Source organism: Myotis yumanensis, unplaced genomic scaffold (genome assembly GCF_028538775.1).
Source record: "Myotis yumanensis isolate MYYU_CA2020_CCGP unplaced genomic scaffold, mMyoYum1.0.hap1 SCAF_2, whole genome shotgun sequence".
Lineage (NCBI taxonomy): Eukaryota > Metazoa > Chordata > Mammalia > Chiroptera > Vespertilionidae > Myotis > Myotis yumanensis.
In genome coordinates, this window is record NW_027223753.1 from 356,850 (window position 1) to 379,532 (window position 22,683).

Sequence of the window (22,683 nt, forward strand, 5' to 3'; positions counted from 1 at the left end):
GAGGGGCAGGGAGTTGAGGGGCCAGGACACAGGGTCCGCAGGAGCAGGAAGAGCGGGTGTCTCGCCTCAGGGAGATCTGACCTTAAGGACCAACAGTTCTGCTCAGCGGGGTGCAGATCCGGCATCCAAGGGGGTCCCACGCCAATGAAGGCCCAGAAACCTGAACCTCCTCATTCCCAGCTGGGGTCAGGGCCCAGGCACTCACCCAGGGGAGGGACCCCACCTCTGTCCCCGAAGGCTTCCCCTTCCGTGTCCAGAGCAGGCAGGGCTGCCCCCGGCAGCTGGCCCCTCCCCAGCACCTCCCCATGCAGCCTGTTATAAATAGGAGGCAGCCCAGCCGGTGTTGGGCCACATCCCTCCGTCACCTGCCGGAGCTGCCGCGGTCCGGCCACCTGCGCCGGGAGAATGGAGGCACCTGCACAGGTACCTGACGTGGGGTCTCCCCAGCCTGAAGTGGAGGGGGGTGTTCCACGTGTGACCCTGAACCCACATGCATGCACACGCGCACACACACACACACACACACACAGGCACAGGGCGGGGGCAGGAGAGCCACGGAGCCCCCACTGACTGTGGGCTTGGTGTGTGTGTGGAGCGTGTTTGTACACATCCGTGTACACGTGTGACTGGGGAGCCCCCTGCTCCTATTGTATCTGAGGTGTCTCGGAATTCGTGCCCACGTTTGCCCAGTGCATCTGGGGCCCCGTCTCAATCCCCAGAGCTCCCCTCTGCCCCGGGAGCCCCGTGGGGGTGGGAGCGGGCGGGGCTGCATGGAGGAGGGAGGAGGGAGACAACACGGGTGCTGGAGTCAGAAGCACCTTCCGGAGTCCTCTGCCTCACCTGCAACGCACGGCTGAGGGCTCCGCATGATCATGGGGAGGGAGACACAGGTGTGGGCAGAGCGCTGTGCCGTGTGGCTCCCACCAGCAGTTCCCCGGGGTGGCACGTGCTCCTGGTGGCAAGGCAAGTAGGGGGCCCACACACTGAAGGCCACAGGAGGGGGAGGCCCACCCACCCCACCCCAGCTGGCTTGCTGGGACACGCATGTTCTCAGAGCACATGGGAGCAGCCCGCTCGGCATACCTGGCAGCCGTGTGCTGGCTGAGCCCCAGCAGCCGCTTCCCGAGGCTCAGCCCCCTCCCCAGGCAACCCCAGCCGGTTGGTGGGAGGGCCCTGAGCCCAGGCGCCTGCACCCAGTCACCGGAGGCCTAATGATTCAGACCCGATGGGGACAGTGCGGAAAGTCCGCTGGAGGCCTGCGCAGTGATTCAGTGCATCCAGGGCAGCAGGTCTGGCCCGCTCGGGCCCTGCATCTGTGCACTGGGGTGTGGGTCTTGGGACACGAACCTCCGGGGCAGGACTGGGGGCCGGGCAGGCCATGGCTCTACTCCCTGGGCCTCGGGTCTCGACCACTGGCTGGCCCCTGCCCACTTTTCCTGAAGCCCAAGGTCCAGCTGGGTGGACCATGCCCCACCCTCGGCCCACAACCCGGAGTGGCACTCAGGCCTGACCCTTGGCCCAGACACGGCCGACCTGCCTGGCTCCGTCATCCTTGCACAACGCGGATGTGGGGAGTTGGGGGAGGCCATCGAGGCCCAGAGTCAAGCCTTCCCAGGTCCCCCGAATATTGGGCTCCTGGCCCACGGACAGGACACAGTCTCTCCTCTGAGCAGGTCACCTGGCCTCCTCCTGCCCACAGGCCCTGCCCCACCTGGGGGAAGGCAGGCAGACCCCCTGCCCTGCTGTCTCTGCCCCCACCGCCCAGCTCGGCTCTGCCCTGATAAGACACGCCTGGGGAGGCGGGGTGGGGCCGTGCCAGGCTTTGTGGGCATGGCTGCGGGTCAGTCCCAGCATGGACAAGCTTCAGATGGGGCCTCTTTCGAGCTTCAGCAGGTGGGGCCCTGCCCCTGGTGGTCAAGGGACACATCTGTCCTGGGAGCTCCCAGGGACAGAGACTGGAAGCCCACCTGGCCGGAGTGGAGAGGCCTGGGTGGGGGTCCGGCCCGTCAGGCCCCACTGAGGCCCACTTCTCGGACGCAGGCTGGCACAGTGGCCCAGGAAGCTGATGTGAGGCCCAGGACCTGCAAGTGCCCCCAGGCCCCGCCACCGCCCCCCATGGAGGAGGGGCCCGAGGAGCCGCTGGTGGAGCTGCCCGGCTCCTTCAGGGAGCTGTTCACCTTCTTCTGCGCCAACACCACGGTGCACGGCACCATCCGCCTCATCTGCTCCAGCCAGAACCGCCTCAAGACAGCGTCCTGGGGGCTGCTGTTCCTGGGTGCCCTGGGCGCGCTCTACTGGCAGTTCGGGCTGCTCTTCGAGCAGTACTGGCGCTATCCCGTCATCATGACCGTGTCCATGCACTCCGAGGCAAAGCTCTTCCCGTCCGTCACTCTGTGCGACATGAACCCGCACCGGTGAGGCCGAGGGGGGTGCGCCGGGGGCCGGGGGCCGGGACCAGGGTTCCTGCGTCGCCCTAGGTGTGCCTCGGTTATTATTTTTTAAATATTTTTTTATTTTTTGTTAATCCTCACCCAAGGATATTTTTCTATTGAGTTTTAGAGAGAGGGGGAGAGACAGAGAGAAATACCGATGTGAGAGAAACACATGGATCGCTTGCCTCCTGCACGTGCCCTGACCAGGGCCTGGGCTGGGGAGGAGCCTGCAACTTAGGTACGTGCCCTTGACCAGAATCGAACCCAGGACCCTTTGGTCTGCAGTCCAACGCTCTATCCACTGAGCCACACTGGATAGAGCTTAATTTTTTTTATTATTGATGTCAGAGAGGAAGGGAGAGGGAGAGAGAGAGAGAAAAATCAATGATGAGAGTCATCTATCGGCTGCCTCCTGCACGCCCCATACTGGGGATTCAGCCCACAACCGGGGCATGTGCCCTGACAGGGAATCGAACCTGGGACCTCTTGGTTCCTGGGTTGACGCTCAACCACTGAGCCACACTGGCCAGGCGGATGCCTGGGTTACTGATGACTCCACCTCGCCCACCCCGTGTGCAGCCAGGACCTCTGAGACCTGCCGCGGGGGTGGGTCCGTGCCACCTGGCAGGCACCTGGGGCCGGGCAGCCAGGGAGCATGAGGGGAGCTGGGAGGGGTCTCCAGTCTGGGCATCCCAACACGGGAAGGGGCTGCTGTCTGCTGACTCAGGGCCGAGAGGCTGGCCTCGGTGACACCCTGGGACTCATGTGGGGGGCCTGAGGGTGACTGACCCGGCTCCCCCCTCTCTCAGGCCCAGCCTGGTGCGCAGACACCTGCAGGCCCTGGACGCGTTTGCCCAGGAGAACATCTACGCCCTCTATCAGTTCAACCTCAGCACGAGCAGGGCCGTCCTGCCTGCGGACGACCCGGGCCCGGAGCCCGCCTTCCAGCTGGACCGCAGGGTCCGCCTGGAGCGGCTGAGCGGCCCGGGCAGCCAGAACAAAGTGGGCTTCAGGCTGGTGAGTGTCCCTGGTGGGCGCAGGGGTGGGGGCAACAGGGGTGGGAGTAGCAGGGGTGGGGGCAACAGGGGTGGGGGTAGCAGGGGTGGGGGCAGCAGGGGTGGGGGTAGCAGGGGTGGGGGCAACAGGGGTGGGGGCAGCAGGGGTGGGGGCAACAGGGGTGGGGGGTAGCAGGGGTGGGGGCAGCAGGGGTGGGGAGAGTCTGTGCTGAGCCGACCCCCCCCCCCCCCCCAGTGTAACAGCACCGGCGGCGACTGCTTCTACCGCGCCTACTCGTCGGGCGTGGCGGCCGTGCGCGCCTGGTACCCGCTTCCACTACGTGAACATCCTGGCCCTGCTGCCCCCGACCCCCGAGGACGGCCACCAGAGCCACGGCGGCCACTTCGTCTTCTCCTGCCGCTACAACGACAAGGACTGCGAGGCCCGGTGAGTGGGCGGGGCGGTGGCCGTCCTCCGGGACCCACCCAGCGGGCAGGGGTGCCACCCGTGGGCCCCGCCAGCGGCAAACAGCTCCGGAGGGAGATAAGGCAGGCCTGGCCTCCCGGGCCACAGGCGATGGGTGGCGGGGTAGGCGTGTGCCCTCTGAGTGTGGCCTGGTTCCAGGCACTTCCGGACGTTCCACCACCCCACCTACGGCAGCTGCTACACCTTCAATGGCATGTGGACTGCGCAGCGCCCGGGCATCACCCACGGTGAGTGCCAGCCCGGGGCAGGGGCAGCGGGGGGCGGCAGGGTCCCCCCCCCCCCCCGCCTGGCCTCACCCCGGCCTCCCTCCCCCAGGGATCAGCCTGGTCCTCAGAGCTAAGCAGCAGGACGACCTCCCGCTGCTGTCCACCGAGGCCGGCATCAAGGTCATGGTCCACACGCGGGACCACACGCCCTTCCTGGAGCACCAGGGCTTCAGCATCCGGCCCGGGACGGAGACCACCATCGGCATCCGAGAGGTGCGGCGCCCGGGAGCGGCGTGTGTGTATGGGGGGGGAGGGCCAGGCAGAGGAGGGCCAGCCCCCCCGCGTCCCTGCCCAGCCCTGGGGTCCGAGGGCGGGTGGGTGGAACTGACCTCTCCCCGCAGGACGAGGTGCACCGGCTCGGGAGCCCCTACAGCGACTGCACCGACAGCGGGGAGGGCGTGGACGTCCGGCTGCTGTACAACGCGACCTACACCAGGCAGGTGCGTCCGGGCTCGGGGTGGCGGTCGGGGTGGGAAAGGGCCCGGGGAAGGAGGCGGCCGGTGAGAGGGTGGTGAGCCGGGCCGGCAGGGAGGCAGGCCCTCGGGAGGGATGGCTGGTCCCCCCCACGCCCCCTCGGGACTCCAGCCCCGGTGCCTGCTGTCCCGCCAGGCCTGCCTGGTCTCCTGCTTCCAGCAACTGATGGTGAACACCTGCTCCTGCGGCTACTACTTCTTCCCCCTGCCGGCGGGGGCCGAGTACTGCAGCTCCGCGCGGCACCCGGCCTGGGGTGAGCCCGCCCCGCCCACGGCCCCACAGCCCCGCCCACGGCCCCATAGCCCCGCCCACGGCCCCGCAGCCCCGCTCACGGCCCCATAGCCCCGCCCACGGCCCCACAGCCCCGCTCACGGCCCCATAGCCCCGCCCACGGCCCCGCCCACAGACCCACGGCCCCGCCCACGGCCCTGCAGTCCCGCCCATAGCCCCGCCCACCTGCGCTGGGCCGCACACAGCCGACCTGTCAACCCGCACACCCCCGGGTCTCCCCTAACGGATTCCCCTGTGACCCCGCCCCCAGGCCACTGCTTCTACGGCCTCTACAGGAAACTGGAGACCCACCGGCTGCCCTGCGCCTCTCGATGCCCCTGGCCCTGCCGGTGAGTGGGGAGGGCTGGGGTCAGGGGTCACGGCCTGGGCACCACAGAGCGGGGATGACGTGACGGGTCTGTCTTTCCTAGAGAGTCTTCCTACAAGCTGTCCGCGGGGAGCTCCCGGTGGCCTTCCTCCAAGTCAGAGGTGAGCCCCCGGAGGGCGGGTGGGGTGAGGGCTGGACAAGCAGGCGGGCCTCCTGGGTCCCCCAGAGCCCCGTGGACCCGCCTCCGCCCCGGTGGTCCCTGCCCTCCCACCGGCCTGCAGTGCCTCGGGGGCTGGGAGGAGCAGCGGTCTCAGGGAGCCTTCTGTGCAGGACTGGATCTTGGCCGTGCTGGGCAAGCGTAGCCCGCGGAGCCCTGGCCGGAGCCCTGGCTGGAGCCCGAGACCCAGGTGGGTGCCCTCCTCCCCGCGAGGTCATGTCCTGGCCCCTCCTCCTGCCACCTCACCCCTCAGTGCCCCCGAGGTCCAGGGCCCAGCCCCTCCCATCTCTGTCCACCCAGGAGCAACGTGGCCAAGGTGAACATCTTCTACCAGGAGCTCAACTACCGCACGGTGGACGAGACGCCCGTCTACTCGGTGAGCGGGCGGGCGGGCCAAGGGCTGGGAGCGGGGCAGCAGCCGGCCAGACACGGGGTGCCCGCCAGGCACGGGGTGCCGAGCGGCACGGCCTCACACAGGAGCGCGGGGCGGGGGGCGCCTGTGCACGCTCACGGTCCGTGATGCCACAGGTGCCGCAGCTGCTGTCGGCCATGGGCAGCCTCTGGAGCCTGTGGTTCGGCTCCTCGGTCCTGTCCGTCCTGGAGCTGCTGGAGCTGCTGATCGACGCCGTGGCCCTGGCCGTGCTGCTGGGCTACCACCGGCTCTGGCGCGTGCGGGGGTCCCAGCCGCGGGCGGCCCACACCAAGCCAGAGACCAACCAGGTGCCCGGTGACTGCGGGCATGACGCCACACGCCCAGGGGCCCAGCCGGCGACGCCTCCTGGGGCGCTGGCCGGAGTCTCAGCGGAAGAGTTAGGTCAAGTGTGGGTCCCCCAAGACTCCTGACACCTGAACCAGCCGGACCTGAGTCTGATCCTGGGGGCTGTGGCTCGGTGGGCTCTCCCGGCCTCCCAGGGGGGCCTGCCCAGCACCACAGGCGGCCAAGCAAAGCCTCGGGCCCAGGAAGCAGCAGCATGGAGCCCCAGGGCTGGCTGGCAGGCAGGTCCGAGGGCGCCCAGCACATCAGGGCCTCTCACTGGCGCAGCCACCTGCCCCATGGAGGCCTCGCGGTTCTCAAAGAGCCCAGGGCCGGGAGGAGTGTCCCCGCCACTCTGATTCCTAAGTTCCAGGCGGGACTGAGCGCCTGTGTGTGTGTGTGCACACCCATACATGCGTGTGTGCATGCATGCATGCGTATGCCTTCATGTAAATGTACATGTAGGGGTGCCTCCACCTGGGAGCGTGTCTGTGTTTGAATTATATGTTTGCCTGTGTCAGCATGTCTTCCCACACCTCAGCTCGCGGCAGGTGGGAGGGAGGGCAGGGCCAGGCCGAGGCCCTCGGTGAGGTTGGGCTGCTTTGTAATAAAACTGGCAATTCCACCTGGAGCTACAATCCGAGAGGGCCTCCCCGTCACCTTCCGGGGTGAGCTGACCCCTCCGACTGCACCTCCACACGCCTGGAGCCACAGACACTCTCTGGGCTGGGGGACAGGAAGACTGCGAACGGGGCCACCTTCAGGGCTAGGGCTTGCTCAGGGGACAAGACCCGGCCCAGACCATCCTCGCCAGGTGGCATCCACCCTCACTCCCACCAGGAGCCACAGTCCAGGCCAGAGAAGAGCAGCAGGGATGGGAGCTGGGTGTCAGGAGTCAGTTTTCATCAGAGAAGCCCCCCATCAAGCCCCCGGGTTCTGCTTATGGCGTCCTTGTGGGGCTCTGGTCCCACCCTACTCAGCCACCCCTCCGTGAAGGCCGGGGACCCAGAGAGCCCCCTCCCCGGCTGAGACAGCGGAGTGAGGCCGGTGAGCCATGGACGGCAGCGGTGCAAGCGGCAGTTTATTACTGAGTGATCTGGAGTGGGCGGTCCCAGCAGCCTGAGGCCCAGGCGAGAGGCACTGACAGGCAGTGGGTGGGGCAGAGCTCAAGCAGGAAGAGAGGAAGGAGTTAATTCTGCTCTTTAGGGGTCACAGCCTGCAGGTGAGGGTCTTGGGGGGGCCTGGTCAGTGCCCACCTGGCCACCCATGGAGCCTCCTGGGCAGCCTTTGCATAGTGACCAACGGGCTGGCCTTGGCCTGATCCAGGACCCAAGTTGGGGAGAGGCCCAGGGCTCCAGGAACGGGGACTCAGAAGGCAGTGTGGGCCCTGGGGAGTGAGCGGAGGGACCTGGGACCCATCAGAGGGCCTTGCCCAGGCGGCAAGCTGGCGAGTGAGGGGCAGAGCTACAGGGGCCTCCCCCGGCAGCAGACAGAGCTGGGTCAAGGTGTCCTCTGAGTCCAGAGAAAGAGGCGAGACAAGTGAGAACACGGGGGCTGCAGAGAGCCCCTCCGCCCACGGGAAGCGTCAGATGCAGGGGTGCAAAGTGCCAACGTCCTTTATGCACCTGCTCTGGGCCCAGGACTTTGGAGGAGGCAGGGCCGGCCTAGGGCTGCCCGGCGTGAGGCTCGCGTGGCCAGCCGCACGGCCTCGGGACGCCTGCGTCCAGCCAGGGCTGAGACCCCATGCCGCACACCCCCCAGCACCCGAGAAGCCCAGCTGGGACGCTGGGGTCGCTAAGTGAGGTACACGGGTTGATTCCCTGGATGGGCTGGCCCTTCTGCCCTGGCACGGGGCTGATGGCCAGCCACCAGCCTCAGGGGGGCCTGGTGCGGGGGCTCCGGGGGTGTAGGAGGGACCCAACTAGCAGGTCAGTGTCTGGGGCAGTAAAGGGGGGGCACACGGTGACACAGGCCTCTGGACAGAGGGACACAGGTGCCATGGGCCCCGGGTCAGAGGGACACAAAAGGACATGAGCCCTGGGGACGGGGTGGTAGGGGCACCCGGAGCCTTGAGAGTGGTTTGTGACAGGAGCAGCCCAGGCCCCGAGGGAGTCACCTGAGGACATAGGGTCAGCACCTCTGGGGAGACGTGGGGCTTCGGAGACTCGGGTCTAGGGTCCCTGCCCTGCCCGTCCAAGGAGGACAGAGCAGGCTGCTGGGGCCCCGGACGCTCCAGAAATGGGCCAGGGGGCCGGTCTCACCGCTCCCAGGCCCGCCCGCCCTAGCTCTCCTCCAGGTGGAGGCTGATGAACTCCTGGATGCACCTGCGGTACTGGAGCTCCGTGGGGCTGCTGCCCGCCAGGGGGCCGGGCTGGCCCGGAGGCGCCTCCGCCTCCCGCATCTCCTCTGCCATGCGCGCCAGACGCAGCCTGCGGGAGCGAGCGCGGAGTGAGGGCGACCGGTGCCCCGCGGCGCCCTGCCCCCTCCCCCAGGCGCTCATCCCCTCTAAGGCACCAAGCCCCGCCCCTCTAAGGCACCAAGCCCCGCCCCCTCTAAGACACCAAGCCCCGCCCTCGCTCACAGGGTGACGATGTCCGCGTTGGCCTCCTGGATGGCGATGCTCAGCGGGTCCTGCTGCTCGTGGTCCAGGGCGTGCTGGTCGGCGCCCCGCTTCAAGAACAGGCAGACCTGGCTGCGGGGCGGAGGATATGAGCTGGGTGCACCCAGGCCACACGCACCCCCACCCCACCTACTCCCTCCCATCCCCACCCCCCACCCCACCCCCGCCAGGTGAACAGGACGTGCACCTGCGACTCACCCGGTGCGGCCCAGGAGCGTGGCGTGGTGCAGGGGCGCCCGGCCCCGGCTGTCTCTTTGGTTCACGTCCGCCCCGTTTTGCAGGAGGAATTCACAGACGATCAAGGAGCCCTAGGGAGCGGGAAGGCCATGCTGAGCCCAGGGGATGGTTGCTAGGAGGGTCCCGGGCACCCCTGCCGGACCGGGCACCCCCACCGGACCGAGCACCGAGGACCGAGCCAGGTCTCCAACAGGGGCCTGGGTACAAGCCACCAAAGGGGTAGAAGCTTGAAGAGGCCAACAGGTTGGCGCGCACCTGTGTCCGGCGCCAGCCCAGCCCTGCTCACCCCCAGCACGGCCTGCACCAGCGGCGTCTTGCCCTCATCCTCCGTGTCGGCCCAGTTGACCTCAGCCCCGTGGGCCAGCGCTGCGGCCAGCGCGGGAAGATCACGAGTGCGTGCCGCGCGGTGCGCCAGGAGCCCCGGGTGCAGCTCGCGCACATCCGCCAGCCCCCAGGCCTCCGCCTCTCCATCCGCCTCGCCGCTGGAGTCCTCGGACTCTGCGCCTTCTGCCAGGAGAGGGGTGCGGTCAGGGGCGGTGACTAGGCCCCGAGTGGGGGAGGGGGGGGAGGGGGAGGGCTGGGGAGGCATGGCACCCACCCTCCTCAGCGACACTGTCCACCACGGAGCCCACGCCGAAGGCCAGGACGTCGGAGCTGCCATCGGAGCTCCCCCCTAAGCCACTGTCGCTGCTCAGACCTGCGGGATCCGTGGGCAGAGGGGGTCCTGAGTCTCCCTGACTCCTCCCCAGACCCCAGCCATCCTCCAGGAGGTGCCCTGGGGAGCAGGGGGCATCCTGCTAGGATGGGAGAAAAGGGGGCAAAACAAGCCACGGGCAGGCCCATGCACACCCGCCCTCAGGCCGGTCAGCCGGCAGGATGGGGGGCGTGTGAGGCTGTGGGTGCTCAGCCTTCCTTGTGGCCAGTGCATGTGAGCAGGTCACTGCCCAGGGAGGGGGTCTTGGCCAAGCCCTGGAGGCAGCCCCAGGCAGCACTAACCGTCTCAGCCAAGGGCAACCCCAAGAGCCCCAGGCTCAGGGATGGTGAGGCAGCACCCCCTGCTGCCCGCGGTCACCCTGCCATTTTTTGGCCAAGGGCCCTGCCTTCTGCCCACACGTGCCAGGAGGTGCTGACCACCCATTAGCAGGCAGCCCTCAGGGGAGAACTCGAGGTATAGCAGTTGCCCCCCAACCCCAAGAGGGGTGAGAAAGATGTGTGTCCCGAGTTTTCCAGGCCCCCAGCACACAGGTGCACATAGACAAGCACAGAATACACCTGTGTGCTCACCCTGACTCCTGTGTGCACACAGCACACACACACACACACACACATCACTCAGGGGTCATGACCTTCGTCTCCAAGTCGATGCCCTAGTTGCCCCCAGTCCCTCAAGGTACTATCCCAGCCTTAGGCCCACTTGACCCCGTTCTCCCCACTCCAGACCAGCCTCCCACGACACCACCTCCAAGCCCTGTCCGTCCTGACAATCCCCCAGCAAATGGCCAGGTGTCCACCCTCCCGGTGAGCCCTGCGTGGTGCTGCCCTGCGGCCTGGCCAGGGGAAGGTGGGCAGCGGGTCCGGGGGAGGGTGGGCAGCGGGGCCGGGGGAGGGTGGGCAGCGGGGCCGGGGAGGGTGGGCAGCGGGGCCGGGGGAGGGTGGGCAGCGGGGCCGGGGAGGGTGGGCAGCGGGGCCGGGGTGCTTGCAGCACTTACTGCGTGGACCAGCCGCAGCAGCCCCTGCATCAAAATAGGAGAAGAGGGAGTCCAGCTCGTCGGGGCAGAAGAGGGAGTCCCGGCGGAACCTGCGCTCCACGGCGCCTACGCAGGGGGAGACCAGGCGGTCACACTGGGCCGTCTCCTGCCCGCCCGCCCTGGCCTCCCTGGGGTCTGGCCTGGACCCTGCCGCAGCCCTCCCCCAGCCCCACGCCCGTCCGGGCGAGCCAGAAGCCCGCCCACCTGAGGACAGAGCCGCCACGGAGGGCAGGACGGGCTCCATCCGGACCTTGCGGCGGGCGGTGGGGGGGCGGGGCGAGCTGTGGTGGCCGGGGCACTTCAGGGCCCGCCAGCGCCGGGGGGCTTCCCGGGCGGGTGTGGAGGGCGGCTTCCGCAGGAACTTCTTCTCCACGTACTTGTCCTTGATCCAAGCCTCCTTGTCCTGCCTGGACCGAGGTGGACATGAGGCCACGCTCAGGGCTGGGGCTTGCCGCCCCCTCCGTGCTGCGCCCACCTCACCTGGGGCTGCTGGCTGTGGGCTTCTTGCTGCCCGGCCCCTCACACTGGGCCTCGTAGATCTGGTTCACAGTGCTGTTTCCCAGCTCACACATCAGCTGGCGGGAGACAGGGCGTGTGGGCCTCAGCCCGGGCCTGCAGACACCCCCAGCCTGCAGACACCCCCAGGCCTCAGCCCCAGCCTGCAGACACCCCCAGGCCTCAGCCCCAGCCTGCAGACACCCCCAGCCTGCAGACACCGCCAGGCCTCAGCCCCACCCCACAGACACCCCCAGGCCTCAGCCCCAGCCTGCAGACACCCCCAGGCCTGCAGACACTCCCAGCCTGCAGACACCCCCAGGCCTCAGCCCCACCCCACAGACACCCCCAGGCCTCAGCCCCACCCCACAGACACCCCCAGGCCTCACCCCCAGGCCTCAGCCCCAGCCTGCAGACACGCCCAGACCTCAGCTCCAGGCCTCAGCCCCAGCCTGCAGACACCCCCAGGCCTCAGCCCCAGGCCTCAGCCCTGGCTTGCAGACACCCCCAGCCTGCAGACACCGCCAGGCCTCACCCCAAGGCCTCAGCCCCGGCCTGCAGACACCCCCAGCCTGCAGACACCACCAGGCCTCAGCCCAGTCCACAGACACCCCCAGGCCTCAGCCCCAGCCTGCAGACACTTCCAGGCCTCAGCCCCGGCTTGCAGACACCCCCAGGCCTCAGTCCCAGCCTGCAGACACCCCCAGGCCTCAGCCCCAGCCTGCAGACACCCCCAGACCTCAGCCCCAGCCTGCAGACACTTCCAGGCCTCAGCCCTGGCTTGCAGACACCCCCAGGCCTCAGCCCCGGCTTGCAGACACCCCCAGGCCTCAGCCCCAGCCTGAAGACACCCCCAGGCCTCAGCCCCGGCTTGCAGACACCCCCAGGCCTCAGCCCTGGCTTGCAGACACCCCCAGGCCTCAGCCCGGCTCGCAGATACTGTGGCTTGCAGAACCAGCCCCTGCACCCCACGCCGGCAGCTGGGGGCCTGCGATGGGCCCACACACACCTTCAGCAGCTCAGGCTCCCATGAGTCCAGCGTCAGGGACCGCACTTTGGAGCAGTGGACGCCCAGGCTCCTGGACAGGGGGAGGCAGGGGTGAGTCAGGGGCGGCTCGGCCCGGCGCCCCTGCCCGGCCGCCCACGGGCCCACCTGTGGATGCCTGAGCACTCGATGCAGAGCAGCACACCCAGGTTGATGCTGGCCCAGCGGGGGTCCGGCTGGCCGCAGTCGCCGCACTGGCCGTTGCCAGCCACGCCCTGCATGCGCTGCAGCACGCTCTCGCCCTTGGCGCCGCGCTCCCGGGAGTCCGTGGCCGAGTCGATGCTGCTCGTGGAGGGGGACGCCGTGCGGTCCAGCCTCTAGGGACAGGGGAGGGGCCGCTCAGCCCCTTCGGGCTCCAGCCGCGGCTCCCCCAGTGGCCCCACCTCCTCCCCAGCCGGAGGCACCGGCACCGGCTTGGACCCTGAAGCCAAGCCCATGCACACACGTGTGCAGGCACACTCACATGCACATGCCCACACACGCACATGCACACGTGCACTGCCCACACACGCTGGCACGCCGCCCGCAGGGGCCGCACCTCGCTGTAGCAGCTGTCCGGGCTCTCCCGGTAGGCGGAGGCGATGCTGGCCTGCACGGCTTGGACCCAGGCCTGCCGCAGCTTCTCGGAGTCGGCCTGCAGCATGCAGCTCCTGCGGAGCGAGGACGTCAGGCCCGGCAGACAGGCCCGCCCCTCCGGCCCCGGCCCGCCCGCCGGGCGTACGCACTTGCTGGGCGACACGACCTCGAAGCAGAACCTCCGCTCGATGTCCTCGCACGGCTTCACGGAGCACAGGCGGAGGTCGTCCACCACCACGGTCAGCACGTCCTGCGGGCAGAGCATGGGCCTCGAGCTCCGCCCCGACCCCCCACGTGCTGCTCTGCCTGCCTCGCAGGCCGTCTGAGACCCACGTGCTCTGTCCCCCCGCCCACTCAGGCCGCGATGCCCATGGCTGTCCCCGGCCCACTGCAGGCCCAGGAGGGGAGGGGCCTGCACGAACCTTCAGCTTCTTCTGGTAGACCAGCTGGCTGTTCTGGATGGAGAACCAGCGCCTGGGCAGGGGGACGAGCCAGGAGGGGTCAGGCGGGCCGACCTCACGTCCGCCCCAGTGCCCTGCCCCCCAAGGAGGACCCCCTCACCGGTTCCATGTCTTGAAGGCGTTGCTGGCCCTCTTGAAGAGGTAGCCCTCCATCACCACCCCGCTAGGCGCGTCCACGTCAAACTCTGCTTTGGGCTCATCGTAGGAGAAGTCCTGGGGGTGGGAGCCGGGCCCCCGTGAATGCCCACCCCGGGCCTGAGCACGGCCCTGCCCCAAATCTCCGGGGGGCAGGAGTCACTCACATCCCCGCCGGGGCTCGAGCCTAGAGCCCAGGCCCTGCCCCCACCCAGCCCCAAAGAACAGCAGGCTGTGCGATGAGGAAGGAAGCTGCCCCCCCACCCCGCGTCCCCATTCACGCTGCCAGCTGGGCCTGCTCCCAGCGACAGAGCTCCATTCACCAGGCTGGGGAGACACTGAGTGTGTCCTGTGTGTGGCGGTGGGAGCGGAGGCCCAGCCACCTGCTGCCCTGGCTGAGTGGGGGCAGGGAGGGACAGCTGCTGCCACTCCCACGGGGGACGCTCGCGGCTCAGCCCGTGTCCTCGCTGGTGCCAGCCACAGGGTACGTGCAGCGTGCACAGGTGCCTGGGAGGTGTCCTTGGTGCTGAAGTGCCTCGGCAAGGGAGGGCGCAGGCCCCACCCACCTGGCCCTCCCCTTCCTCCCCAGCCCCCCAGGGCGAACGCCCACTCACCTGCAGCAGTGTCTGGGCGGAGCAGAAGGGGGTGGGAGGAGAGAGAGAGAATACCGGTGAGTGCCAGCCCCCCACCCGCCCAGGCTCCCGGTGATTCTGAAATGGCAGCTCTGCCTGCAGCCCATCCGCCCTGGGCAGCATGGGGGCAGCGGTCTGGCAGGTGACCAAAGAGGCCCCAGTAGGAGCCAGCGCCTGAGGCTCCAGAGGCGACCCCTGGCCTTGAAGGAAGAGGGGCATTCCCTGGCCTCTGCCCACCCCTGCCCTGGCCACCCTCCCCCTCCCCTCCCCCCCGCTCCATCAGCCGAGGCCCTAAGGATGGGGATCCCAGCAGAGTGGCAGGCCTGGGGGAAGGGATGGAGCGTGTGTACGTGCCAGGGGCCTCCTAGGTCAGCGGGATGGGGTGCCCCTCGCACCCCCAACCCCCGGTGCAGGGCGGTGGGGGCCTCACCCGCTGCTGGATGGCAGCGTGCCTGTGCTCCATCTCCCGCTTCTCCACGGCCGAGTCGATCACCAGCTGGTCCAGCTACAGGAAGGGGCGTCAGGGAAGGGACCCCTCTCCTGAGACCCTGGCCGGGTCCCTCCCCTCCCCCGCCCCAGGCTCACCTCGGCCGCCAGCTTCTTCATGTAGGGGTCCAGCTGGTGCAGCAGGCTGTAGCCCTGCTGGAAGAAGCTGTACTGGGCGTGCATGAAGGACAGCATCTGCGGGGGGGGGGGCGGGGGGGGGGGTGCACAGGTGAGGCCACCCCCCGGCACACCTGTTGCCCAGGCCCCAGCTCCAGGGCAGCGCCCCCGCCCACCCCGCGCCAGGCACTCACAGAGTCCAAGATCTCAAACTTCTTCTTGGCCTGGAGGACGTTAATCTGCCGGGGGAGGGGTGAACCGGGAAAGGGTGTCGGGGTCGAGGCAGCCCACGGCCGGCACCTTGCCACCGAGTCCGCTCGGGCTGCTGGTGGTTCCCTGAGACCCCCAGCTCGTCTTCATATCCCTGCCCTTGGGCCAATCCCATCCTCCCACGGTCCGGTCAGGGGCCCTTCCCAGGTCAGGACGGTGGGTCCCTCCCACGGGCAAAGTCAGGAACTCCCACCCCTGCCACCCTCAGCAAGGTCTCCCCGGCCTCCACCTGCAGCCGCCGCCGCCGCGGGCTCGTCCCCCACCTGGTCCCTTCCCAAGACCTGACATCAGCTTTCTGGGGCCAGAGGCACCTCTCCTGACGTCAGCTCCGTCCGTCCGTCCGTCCGTCTGCAGGACCACCTCCCACCCCACTCCAGGACCCGACCCCTCCGTGCCCAGTGGCTGACCTGGAGCACGTAGTCGAGTGCCAGGTGGCGGAAGCACTTGCGGGTGAGGGTCAGGGCACCGGTGGCCTCCTCCACCTCGTGGGGCCGGTGCCTGGGGGCCTGGGCGTTCCTCACCAGGGACAGCTCCAGGTCCTCCCGCACTTTGTCGAACTGCTTCTTGGTCTCCTTGAACTTCCGCACGTCCCTGGGGGAGGGGGGGCCGGGTCAGGTCGGGGGCTCCCAGGAGGGGCGGACATGGGGTGTCCCCCTTCCTGAAATGCCCTCCCCGTGCTCCCAGCCCCACTCCGAGCTTCTGGGCAGGGCCTCCCTTCCTTGCCTCCCTGCCTGCACCCCCCTGCAGCCGCCTCCCTTCCTTGCCTCCCTGCCTGCACCCCCCTGCAGCCATCGAACTGGGTGTCCCCCTCATCCCCCTCCCTGCCTCCCCCTTCTCCTCCCTCCTCTCCTCCTCGAGGCCCCCTTCCCTGACCCAGGGCCCACCCTTGCCCTTCACCACCTCAATCCTAAGGTCAGTGCAACCTGGGGTGAGCCTAGCTTCAACCAGACTCCAGGCTCAGGCCCCCAACTTCAATGTGACATCACTTGGGGGTCCCATAGGCACCCCAACTGCACACACAGGTGCTGAGCCCAGACCCCCACCAACCCTCACCTCCTCCCACCACCGCCCTGACTCCTCCCACAGTCATGCCCTCACCTCACCCTCAGCCCTGTCCCCCTCCAAGCCTTTGCTCACCCTGAGTCCCCACCCAGAGCCTGAGGCCTGGGGCCAAGGCCCCTCCCAGACAGACCCCGGGACCCCCCAGATCCAGCACAGAAATCACCATGGGCCCCTCCCGGGCTGGGAGAGGCTAGGCCCCCCCTTGGGGTCCAGGGGCCTCGAGCCACTCACTCTTTGATGAAGTTGTGGAGCTGTTGCCGCACGGACCTCTGGGCCTGGTCAAACAGGATCTGGGGGGTCACGGGACAGGGGGGTGTTAGTGGTCTGTCCCCACATGACCCCAGGGGCCAGGCCCCCATCCCTCTCAGGTGAGAACCAGGGAAAGTCCCGCCCAGCCCAGCCTGGGCCCCAGCCCGGGCCCCAGCCCATCACCCCCACGGAGCCGGCCTCACAGGGTCAGGGGAGCGGGGGTGGCCCCAGGCCTGGGTCGGTGCCCAGAGGCGACAGCTGTGACCACCTGCCCACGTCCCCTCCTGGCGTCCCCTCCTGGCTCTCGGCAAGACCAGAGGCCAGAGCTGTCCCAGATGGGCCCCTCCTCTGCCCCACCCACAGGACAGCACAGAGCACCTGTGACACCCCCCACCTCCGACCCTGAGACCCCACCTTGGGGAGGACCAGCCCTGAGGTAAGAAGGGTGGAGTCGGAGCTGGAGCTCCCAAGGACTGGCCTGGGGGCAGGGGCGGGTGGTGTGGGGAGCTGGAGGGCTCTCGAGCACTTAGGGGATCTAGAATCAGGGGCCAGAATCAGACCTGTCCACATGGGGGCCTATCTGCAAGCAGACAGACAGACAGACAGACAGACAGGGCAGGACGTGCTGTTCTGAGCTGGTTTATTTCTGAACTTCCCCTGGGGGTGGGGCCCCTTGTTTAGTCTGGGGCTCCGGTTGCCAGGCCACTGTCCAGCCACCCACGTGTGCCTCAGGCCTGTTCCGTGAGGCCGTGCTGGTGGCCCCGAGGGCTGGAGGTCATCCAGACCCGACCGGGAGCCGTGAGGCCAGAGTCACCAGGGGCCGGGGGTCAGCCTGGGAGGTGCTTTCGCTGCACGCACGGCTGGAGACCTGCCTGGTGAGGGCCCTGGGTGACCCTCCACAGCGTCTCCCACCCTGAGAGCCCGCTGCCCACAGACCTGGCTGTGTTGCCACCTCCCCCTCCCCCCCCCTCGTCTGACCCTCACCTGGGACACACGAGAGCCCCGTGGCATCTCCCACCCACAGACGAAGGAGCGCGGCGAGGGCTCTCCCAGAGCTGGTCCCGCCGGCAGCCTAGCCCCTCGGACAGGCCCTGGCACGGGCCCTCATGTGCGTCACCCCCTACCGCCCCCCCCTCGGCAGGCTCACCATGTGGTAGTTGACCATCTCCTGCAGGCTGTCTCCAAACCTCTGCAGACACTCCTGGGGGGCAGGGAGACCCTCACTCAGACGGCACAGCCATGCCCCCGCGTGCCGGCATCTTCCCGGTGACAGGCCATCCCTGCCGCCCGCACAGATGCCCACGTGCTCCCAGGGCCTGGGGCCCCTCCAGGGGCTGCCTGCCCCTAACAGAGGTCAGAGGTCAGGGGCCTCACCGAGATGACGGTGTCTCCCTGGCATTGCTGAGACAGGTCGCGCACCCCACTCACGAAGAGCCTGTTGGTGGTGACGTAGGCCTTGCCGGCTTCGATCATGCCGCTGCACAGCTTGACCAGCTGCGGACAGGACAGGGGGCGTGACACTCGGGCCGCCGCCTTCGCCGGCCCTCACCACGGCCGACGGCTGGGGCAGCGGAATGCAGCTCAGGGCCCGGCCGTGCCCAGAACACAGCTGCCCAAGGCTGGGGGGACCACCACTGCCCGCACTCCATCCTGAGCCCACTGGGCGCTGGGTCAGCCTAGTGCCACCTGGGCCTGGGCTCCAGAGCGGGAGGTCGGAGCAGGACGGGAAGCCCGAGCAGAGAACCCAGGGCGGGTGGGCACGTGGGCCTGGCCAAGGGTCAGTGGGAGCAGCCACTGAGGGGGCTCAGGAGTGTGCCCTCCTTGCCCCCCTAGTCCCCCGGGGCCTCCAACCTGGTCACTCAGAGCCACAGCCTCCCAGCGGCTGTCTCTGGCCCTGAAGACTCACTGGAGCAGTGGTTCTCAACCTTCCTAAAGCCGCGACCCCCTAACACAGCTCCTCATGCTGTGGTGCCCCCCGATTTCATGGTTACAAATTGAACATAATTAAAGCATAGTGACTAATCACAAAAACAACATGTGATTACATACGTGTTTTCCGATGGTCTTAGGCGACCCCTGTGAAAGGGTCGTTCGACCCCCAAAGGGGTCGCGACCCACAGGTTGAGAACCGCTGCACTAGAGGGAACGCACCAGGGCCCACCCCCACCTGATGGGAGACCCAGAGGCGCACACACGTGTCTGCAGCGTGTGCACCGGGGACGGGCATGGCAGGTACAGCGGTGGTGAGGAGACACAGCCACGTCTCGTGCACGCACACGGGCCGCACGCCCCACGCGTAACACACTTGCACTCGCACACGTGCGTGCACACACACCAGTGGCCGGGCCTGGGGGGCAGGGAGCGGCACTGGAGCCCGCGCACCCCAGCCCCTCACCTTGTCCAGTTTGGCCTCGATCTCGACCACATCTGTCTCCACCTCGTCGATAGTCGCCCTGCAATGGGAAGAGGTCGGCCAGGGGTCAGCCTGCAGCCAGCTGCCCTGACCCCGCGTCAGGCAGGCTGGACCTTCACCTCCCCATGCCCCTCCCCACGGGGCTGCTGGCCCAGGGCTGCTTGCTCCTGTCGGCTGCCCCGCGGCCCCGCGGCCCTCAGACAGGCCAGGAAACGGAAGCTGGGAGAGGCCGCCGCCCGGGAGGAGGAGGCAGGACAGGGACCCAGATCCCGCTGACTCCAGGGCTGCCCAGAGCCACACAACCCCAGGCAGAAAGAGGCCCTGTCCAATGGGACCCCCTCCTCTGGGGTCGGGCTGCTGCAGCCCCGGGTAGAGAGGTCAGACGCGTCTGAGGACAGAAGAGGGGCCGGGACCGGTGCAGGTGCACATGCAGGGCGGGGCCAGGGCAGCCAGCCACCCCTGCCCAGCCCAGACTCCAACTGGGCTCCCCCAGCCTGGTGGCCCCTGCAGCTCGCTGGTCTCAGCCAGAACCTCTCTCTGGCTCCCTCAGATGCCCCCGACCTCCAAACAAGAAAGAATGGCACCATCTGCCAGGAGAGGGGTGGGTCAGGTCCCGTCCCCCCCTAAATCCCGCCCCCCCCCAGGGCAGCCTGACAATGAGCTCTCTCGGGAGGGGCGAGGGGAGGGGAGAGTTAACACATGACATCACCGAGGAGCCAAGGACAGGAGAATCCCCGGAAGGCAGAGGCAGATGGATCAGGCACGTGACACCCCCCCCCCCCCCCCCATGCTCCGGGAACAGGAAATAGGAAAATCGGGCCAGTATCCTGGTGCCCCCACCCCCTCAGCTGGTGAGCTGGGCCCATCTGGCCTCCTGGGGTGAGCGACAAGGGAATGGGGCTCAGGCCAGGGCGGGAGGCAGGCCTCCTGAGACAGGCCTTGGGCGGGGTCAGGCAGAGGGGAGGCGGCAGGGGGAGGGAGGGGCGTGCTCCAGGATTTCCCAGGTTTGCTGGGGGTAGGACCTGGTCCCTCAGGTCGGGTGCGGCTCAGAATGACCTCCAGTAGGAGCTGGGGGTGGGGGGGGGGGGGAGGGAGGGGCGTGCTCCAGGATTTCCCAGGTTTGCTGGGGGTAGGACCTGGTCCCTCAGGTCGGGTGCGGCTCAGAATGACCTCCAGTAGGAGCTGGGGGTGGGGGGGCAGGACCTCGTAAGGTCCCCAACTGCCACCTGGCAGGACACGGCTCCTCTCTGAGCAGCCCATCCCTTCCCGAGGGCTCAGGGGAAGACATCCCGGAGCAGAGGGGTCGGAGGGGGTGACTACTTGTCCCAGCCCCTGCCCCCGCAGGTGCCCGCAGCCCACCCAGGACTGCCCGTCCCAACGGCCCGAGTGTGGCCCAGGAACCCTGACCTCTGCTGTGGCCTCTCGCGTCCCCTCACAGTCCCTCCTGAGGCAGGGAAGGCCCACCCACCCCGAAGAGGATGCTGCAGGGGGAGCCCCAGCACCCCAAGTGCCCTGGCAGCTGCACAGAGAGCTGCCACCCGGGGCCTGGGTGCTAGTCCCTGAGCGCAGCAAGGGAGGCGCTGCACCAGGAGCCTGGGCAGCCCCGCTCCCCAGCCCTTGGGACCAGGGCCGCCTCTCCTGCCCTCCCTCCAGAATTTCCTCAGCAGCTTGGAGGACGGGGAGGAGGGAGAGGCCGGTGGTTCCCCCACCAAAGCCATGACTCAGTGCCTGACGCCCCACCCAAGGGAGGGGGCACCAAGTACAAGGGGTGGGCGGAGGCCCAGGCCTGTCTGGGTGAGTCTGGTCCCCCGAACCACGTGCATGGGGCTGTGGGGCTCCCCCAGGCCAAGAGCACACAGGCCAGCCCCCCTCCCAGGGCTGGGGTCACATGGCCCCACATCACTGACCACATCCTCCTGGCCGACGGGACCCTGACCGCCTCCTCCAGGAAGCCCAGGTGACATCCTCAGCTGCAGCTGAGCAGATGGGGGGCCTCAGGGCGGCCTCACACCCCCATTCAGAGCGAGGCTTCTGTGGCCCAGGGTCCCGGGGAATCCACTGAGCCCCCACCAGGCCAGGCCGGGCACTTCCACGGGCAGCCCCTCCCTGCCGGGAAGCACAGCGAAACCACCGCACCCACTGCGGGAGCCACAGGCAGAACAGGCTGGTGTGGGAAGCCAGGCCCAGAGGTGACTGGGTGCTGGGGCCCCGGGCCTGACCGGGAGGTGGGCTAGGACTCCTCCACGCATGAGGCTCCGAGGACGCGGCCAGGACCCAGCCAGCTGAGGCCCCGTGCACCTCCCTCCAGCGCTGGGTCCCGGAGGGCAGGGGGCAGAGGTGGGGCCAGAACCACACGTGCATGGTGCATGGACCCCTTGCTCACACCCCTCCCTCCGCCCAGGGCTTGGGCCACTCTGGCCCGACCGGGCTCCCCATCCCAGCCTCCCTGGGGAGGCAGTTGTGCAAGAGGCTGCTTCGGGGGGCTGCACGCCCACACGGCCCCCTTGGTGGCACCCCCCCCCCGGGGACCCGGCACGCACACTACCCGTGACCAGGCGCTCTGTGCACAGAGGCACAGTAGACAGCTCCTGGGCCATCCCAGGTGCCTGTGTGCGGCGGCACGGTGCACACGCAGACACACGTGCAGACGCGTGTCCCGGGGCTGGGACTCACATGAACAAACTAACATGCGTGTTTAGGGGCAACACTCACACCAGCATGAAAAACACACAGCACACGTCCACGTCCACGTCCACGCCAAGAAGCCACAGGTGACACGCGTGCCCGCGCCCAGGGCTGCTGTGCACACATGGGCCCAGCAGGCCAGCGAGGGGGTTCGGCTCACCCTAAGTTCACACCCAGGCTCTGGCACCCCAAGGCAGAGGGCAGACACGTGTGCACCTGGCACACGGGGTGCGTGTGCTGCACACGGGTGCGCACGCCAGCTCTCCCAGGAAGCACCAAAGACACGCACCCGGACGGGCCACAGCCCAGAGCTCGGACCCAGGCTGCTCAGCCCCGCCCCGCCCCCACCCGACCCCGAGGTCACCCCTGTCAGCAGCCCGGGCCCCACGTGGCTCCGGCTGACTGTCCCCCACGGGCAGCGCTGGGCACGGGGACCGGACAGAAGGCAGGACAGACGGGCCCCGCTCACCCCGACAACCCGGCCGGAGCGGGGCCGCAGGGCCAGGGAGGTCCCGGCCCCGTGCGGGTGGCCGGCACGACGGCGCCCGCACAAAGCGGGGGTGGACACTCCGTGGGGAGGCGGCCCCGCCCCACGCGCGCCCCTCGGTGCGAGGTGACCCGCAAAGGGGCATCTTTTGTTCCGTCTGCTCGTCCCGGGCGCTGCGGGCTTTGTCCGAGGCGGGTCCTGCCGCTCCCGTCCCCGGCTCCCGCGCCGGACACAAAGGGGGCGCCGCCGCCTCCCGCCCGCGCCCCTCCCCCGGCCGCCCCGCTGTCCCGAGGGGGCGGCCCCCGGCGGCCACCCAGGCCGCGCCCGCGGGCGCACCTGAAGCGCGGCGAGTCCTTGATGCACTCCTCGAACTCCACCGTCATGGCTGCGGCGCGGCGCTCACTGGCTCCAGGACCGCGGCGCCCCGAGCGGCATCCTCGGCGGCCCGGCCCGCTCGTCCGCCCGCCCGCGCCGCGCTCCGCGCCCGCCCGCCCCGGAATGAGGCCGCCGCGCCGCCGCCCCGCCCCGCCTGTCACCGCCGGGGAGCGTCGCCAAAGTCCGCAGCGCGCGGGCGCCGCCCGCTGTCACCGCCGGGGAGCGTCGCCAAACGCCCTGCCCTCCCTACGACCGCGGGCGCGCGCGGCTCCGCCTGCCCCGACGATCCACCCCCCGGTCTCGGGCCGCTCCCGGTCGGGAGGGAAGCGGGCTCAGCAGCAGCGGGGAGTCGGAGCCGTCGCCGGAC

The 22,683-nt window shown here is 68.9% G+C and overlaps 2 protein-coding genes across 2 annotated transcripts; one reads left to right on the forward strand and one right to left on the reverse strand.

Moving 5' to 3' along the window:
- The first annotated feature begins 360 nt into the window (after positions 1–360).
- SCNN1D (sodium channel epithelial 1 subunit delta) lies at positions 361–6,743 on the forward strand. The gene is given in 14 exon segments (XM_070403084.1): positions 361–423; positions 2,041–2,414; positions 3,242–3,449; positions 3,684–3,755; positions 3,757–3,875; positions 4,053–4,141; positions 4,230–4,393; positions 4,522–4,620; positions 4,790–4,907; positions 5,196–5,274; positions 5,356–5,413; positions 5,583–5,659; positions 5,770–5,845; positions 5,998–6,743. Coding segments are annotated over 14 exon segments (1,866 nt in total). The 5' UTR covers positions 361–405; the 3' UTR covers positions 6,313–6,743.
- Positions 6,744–7,287: 544 nt separating this feature from the next.
- On the reverse strand, positions 7,288–22,426 carry ACAP3 (ArfGAP with coiled-coil, ankyrin repeat and PH domains 3). The gene is made up of 24 exons (XM_070403840.1): positions 22,278–22,426; positions 18,752–18,809; positions 17,731–17,850; positions 17,504–17,557; positions 16,339–16,397; positions 15,453–15,636; positions 14,970–15,014; positions 14,758–14,853; positions 14,603–14,677; positions 14,155–14,166; positions 13,506–13,618; positions 13,367–13,418; positions 13,094–13,194; positions 12,907–13,018; positions 12,477–12,685; positions 12,333–12,402; positions 11,309–11,403; positions 11,033–11,235; positions 10,790–10,894; positions 9,679–9,777; positions 9,367–9,587; positions 9,042–9,151; positions 8,805–8,915; positions 7,288–8,652 (listed from the first exon to the last, which is right to left on the reverse strand). The coding sequence occupies exons 1-24, from the start codon at positions 22,322–22,324 to the stop codon at positions 8,505–8,507; spliced, it is 2,499 nt and encodes an 832-aa protein (XP_070259941.1). The 5' UTR covers positions 22,325–22,426; the 3' UTR covers positions 7,288–8,504.
- Between the last annotated feature and the right edge of the window lie 257 nt (positions 22,427–22,683).

What these genes read in the sequence shown, in the direction of transcription:
- ACAP3 (XM_070403840.1), bottom strand. Translation starts at nt 22,324, where the DNA reads ATGACGGTGGAGTTCGAGGAGTGCATCAAGGACTCGCCGCGCTTCAG. An exon ending in AGATGGTCAACTACCACATG is followed by an intron (nt 16,398 to 17,503) that starts GTGAGCCTGCCG and finishes GTGACCCCCCAG; the next exon opens with ATCCTGTTTGACCAGGCCCA. An exon ending in AGTTTGAGATCTTGGACTCT is followed by an intron (nt 14,854 to 14,969) that starts GTGAGTGCCTGG and finishes CCCCCCCCGCAG; the next exon opens with ATGCTGTCCTTCATGCACGC.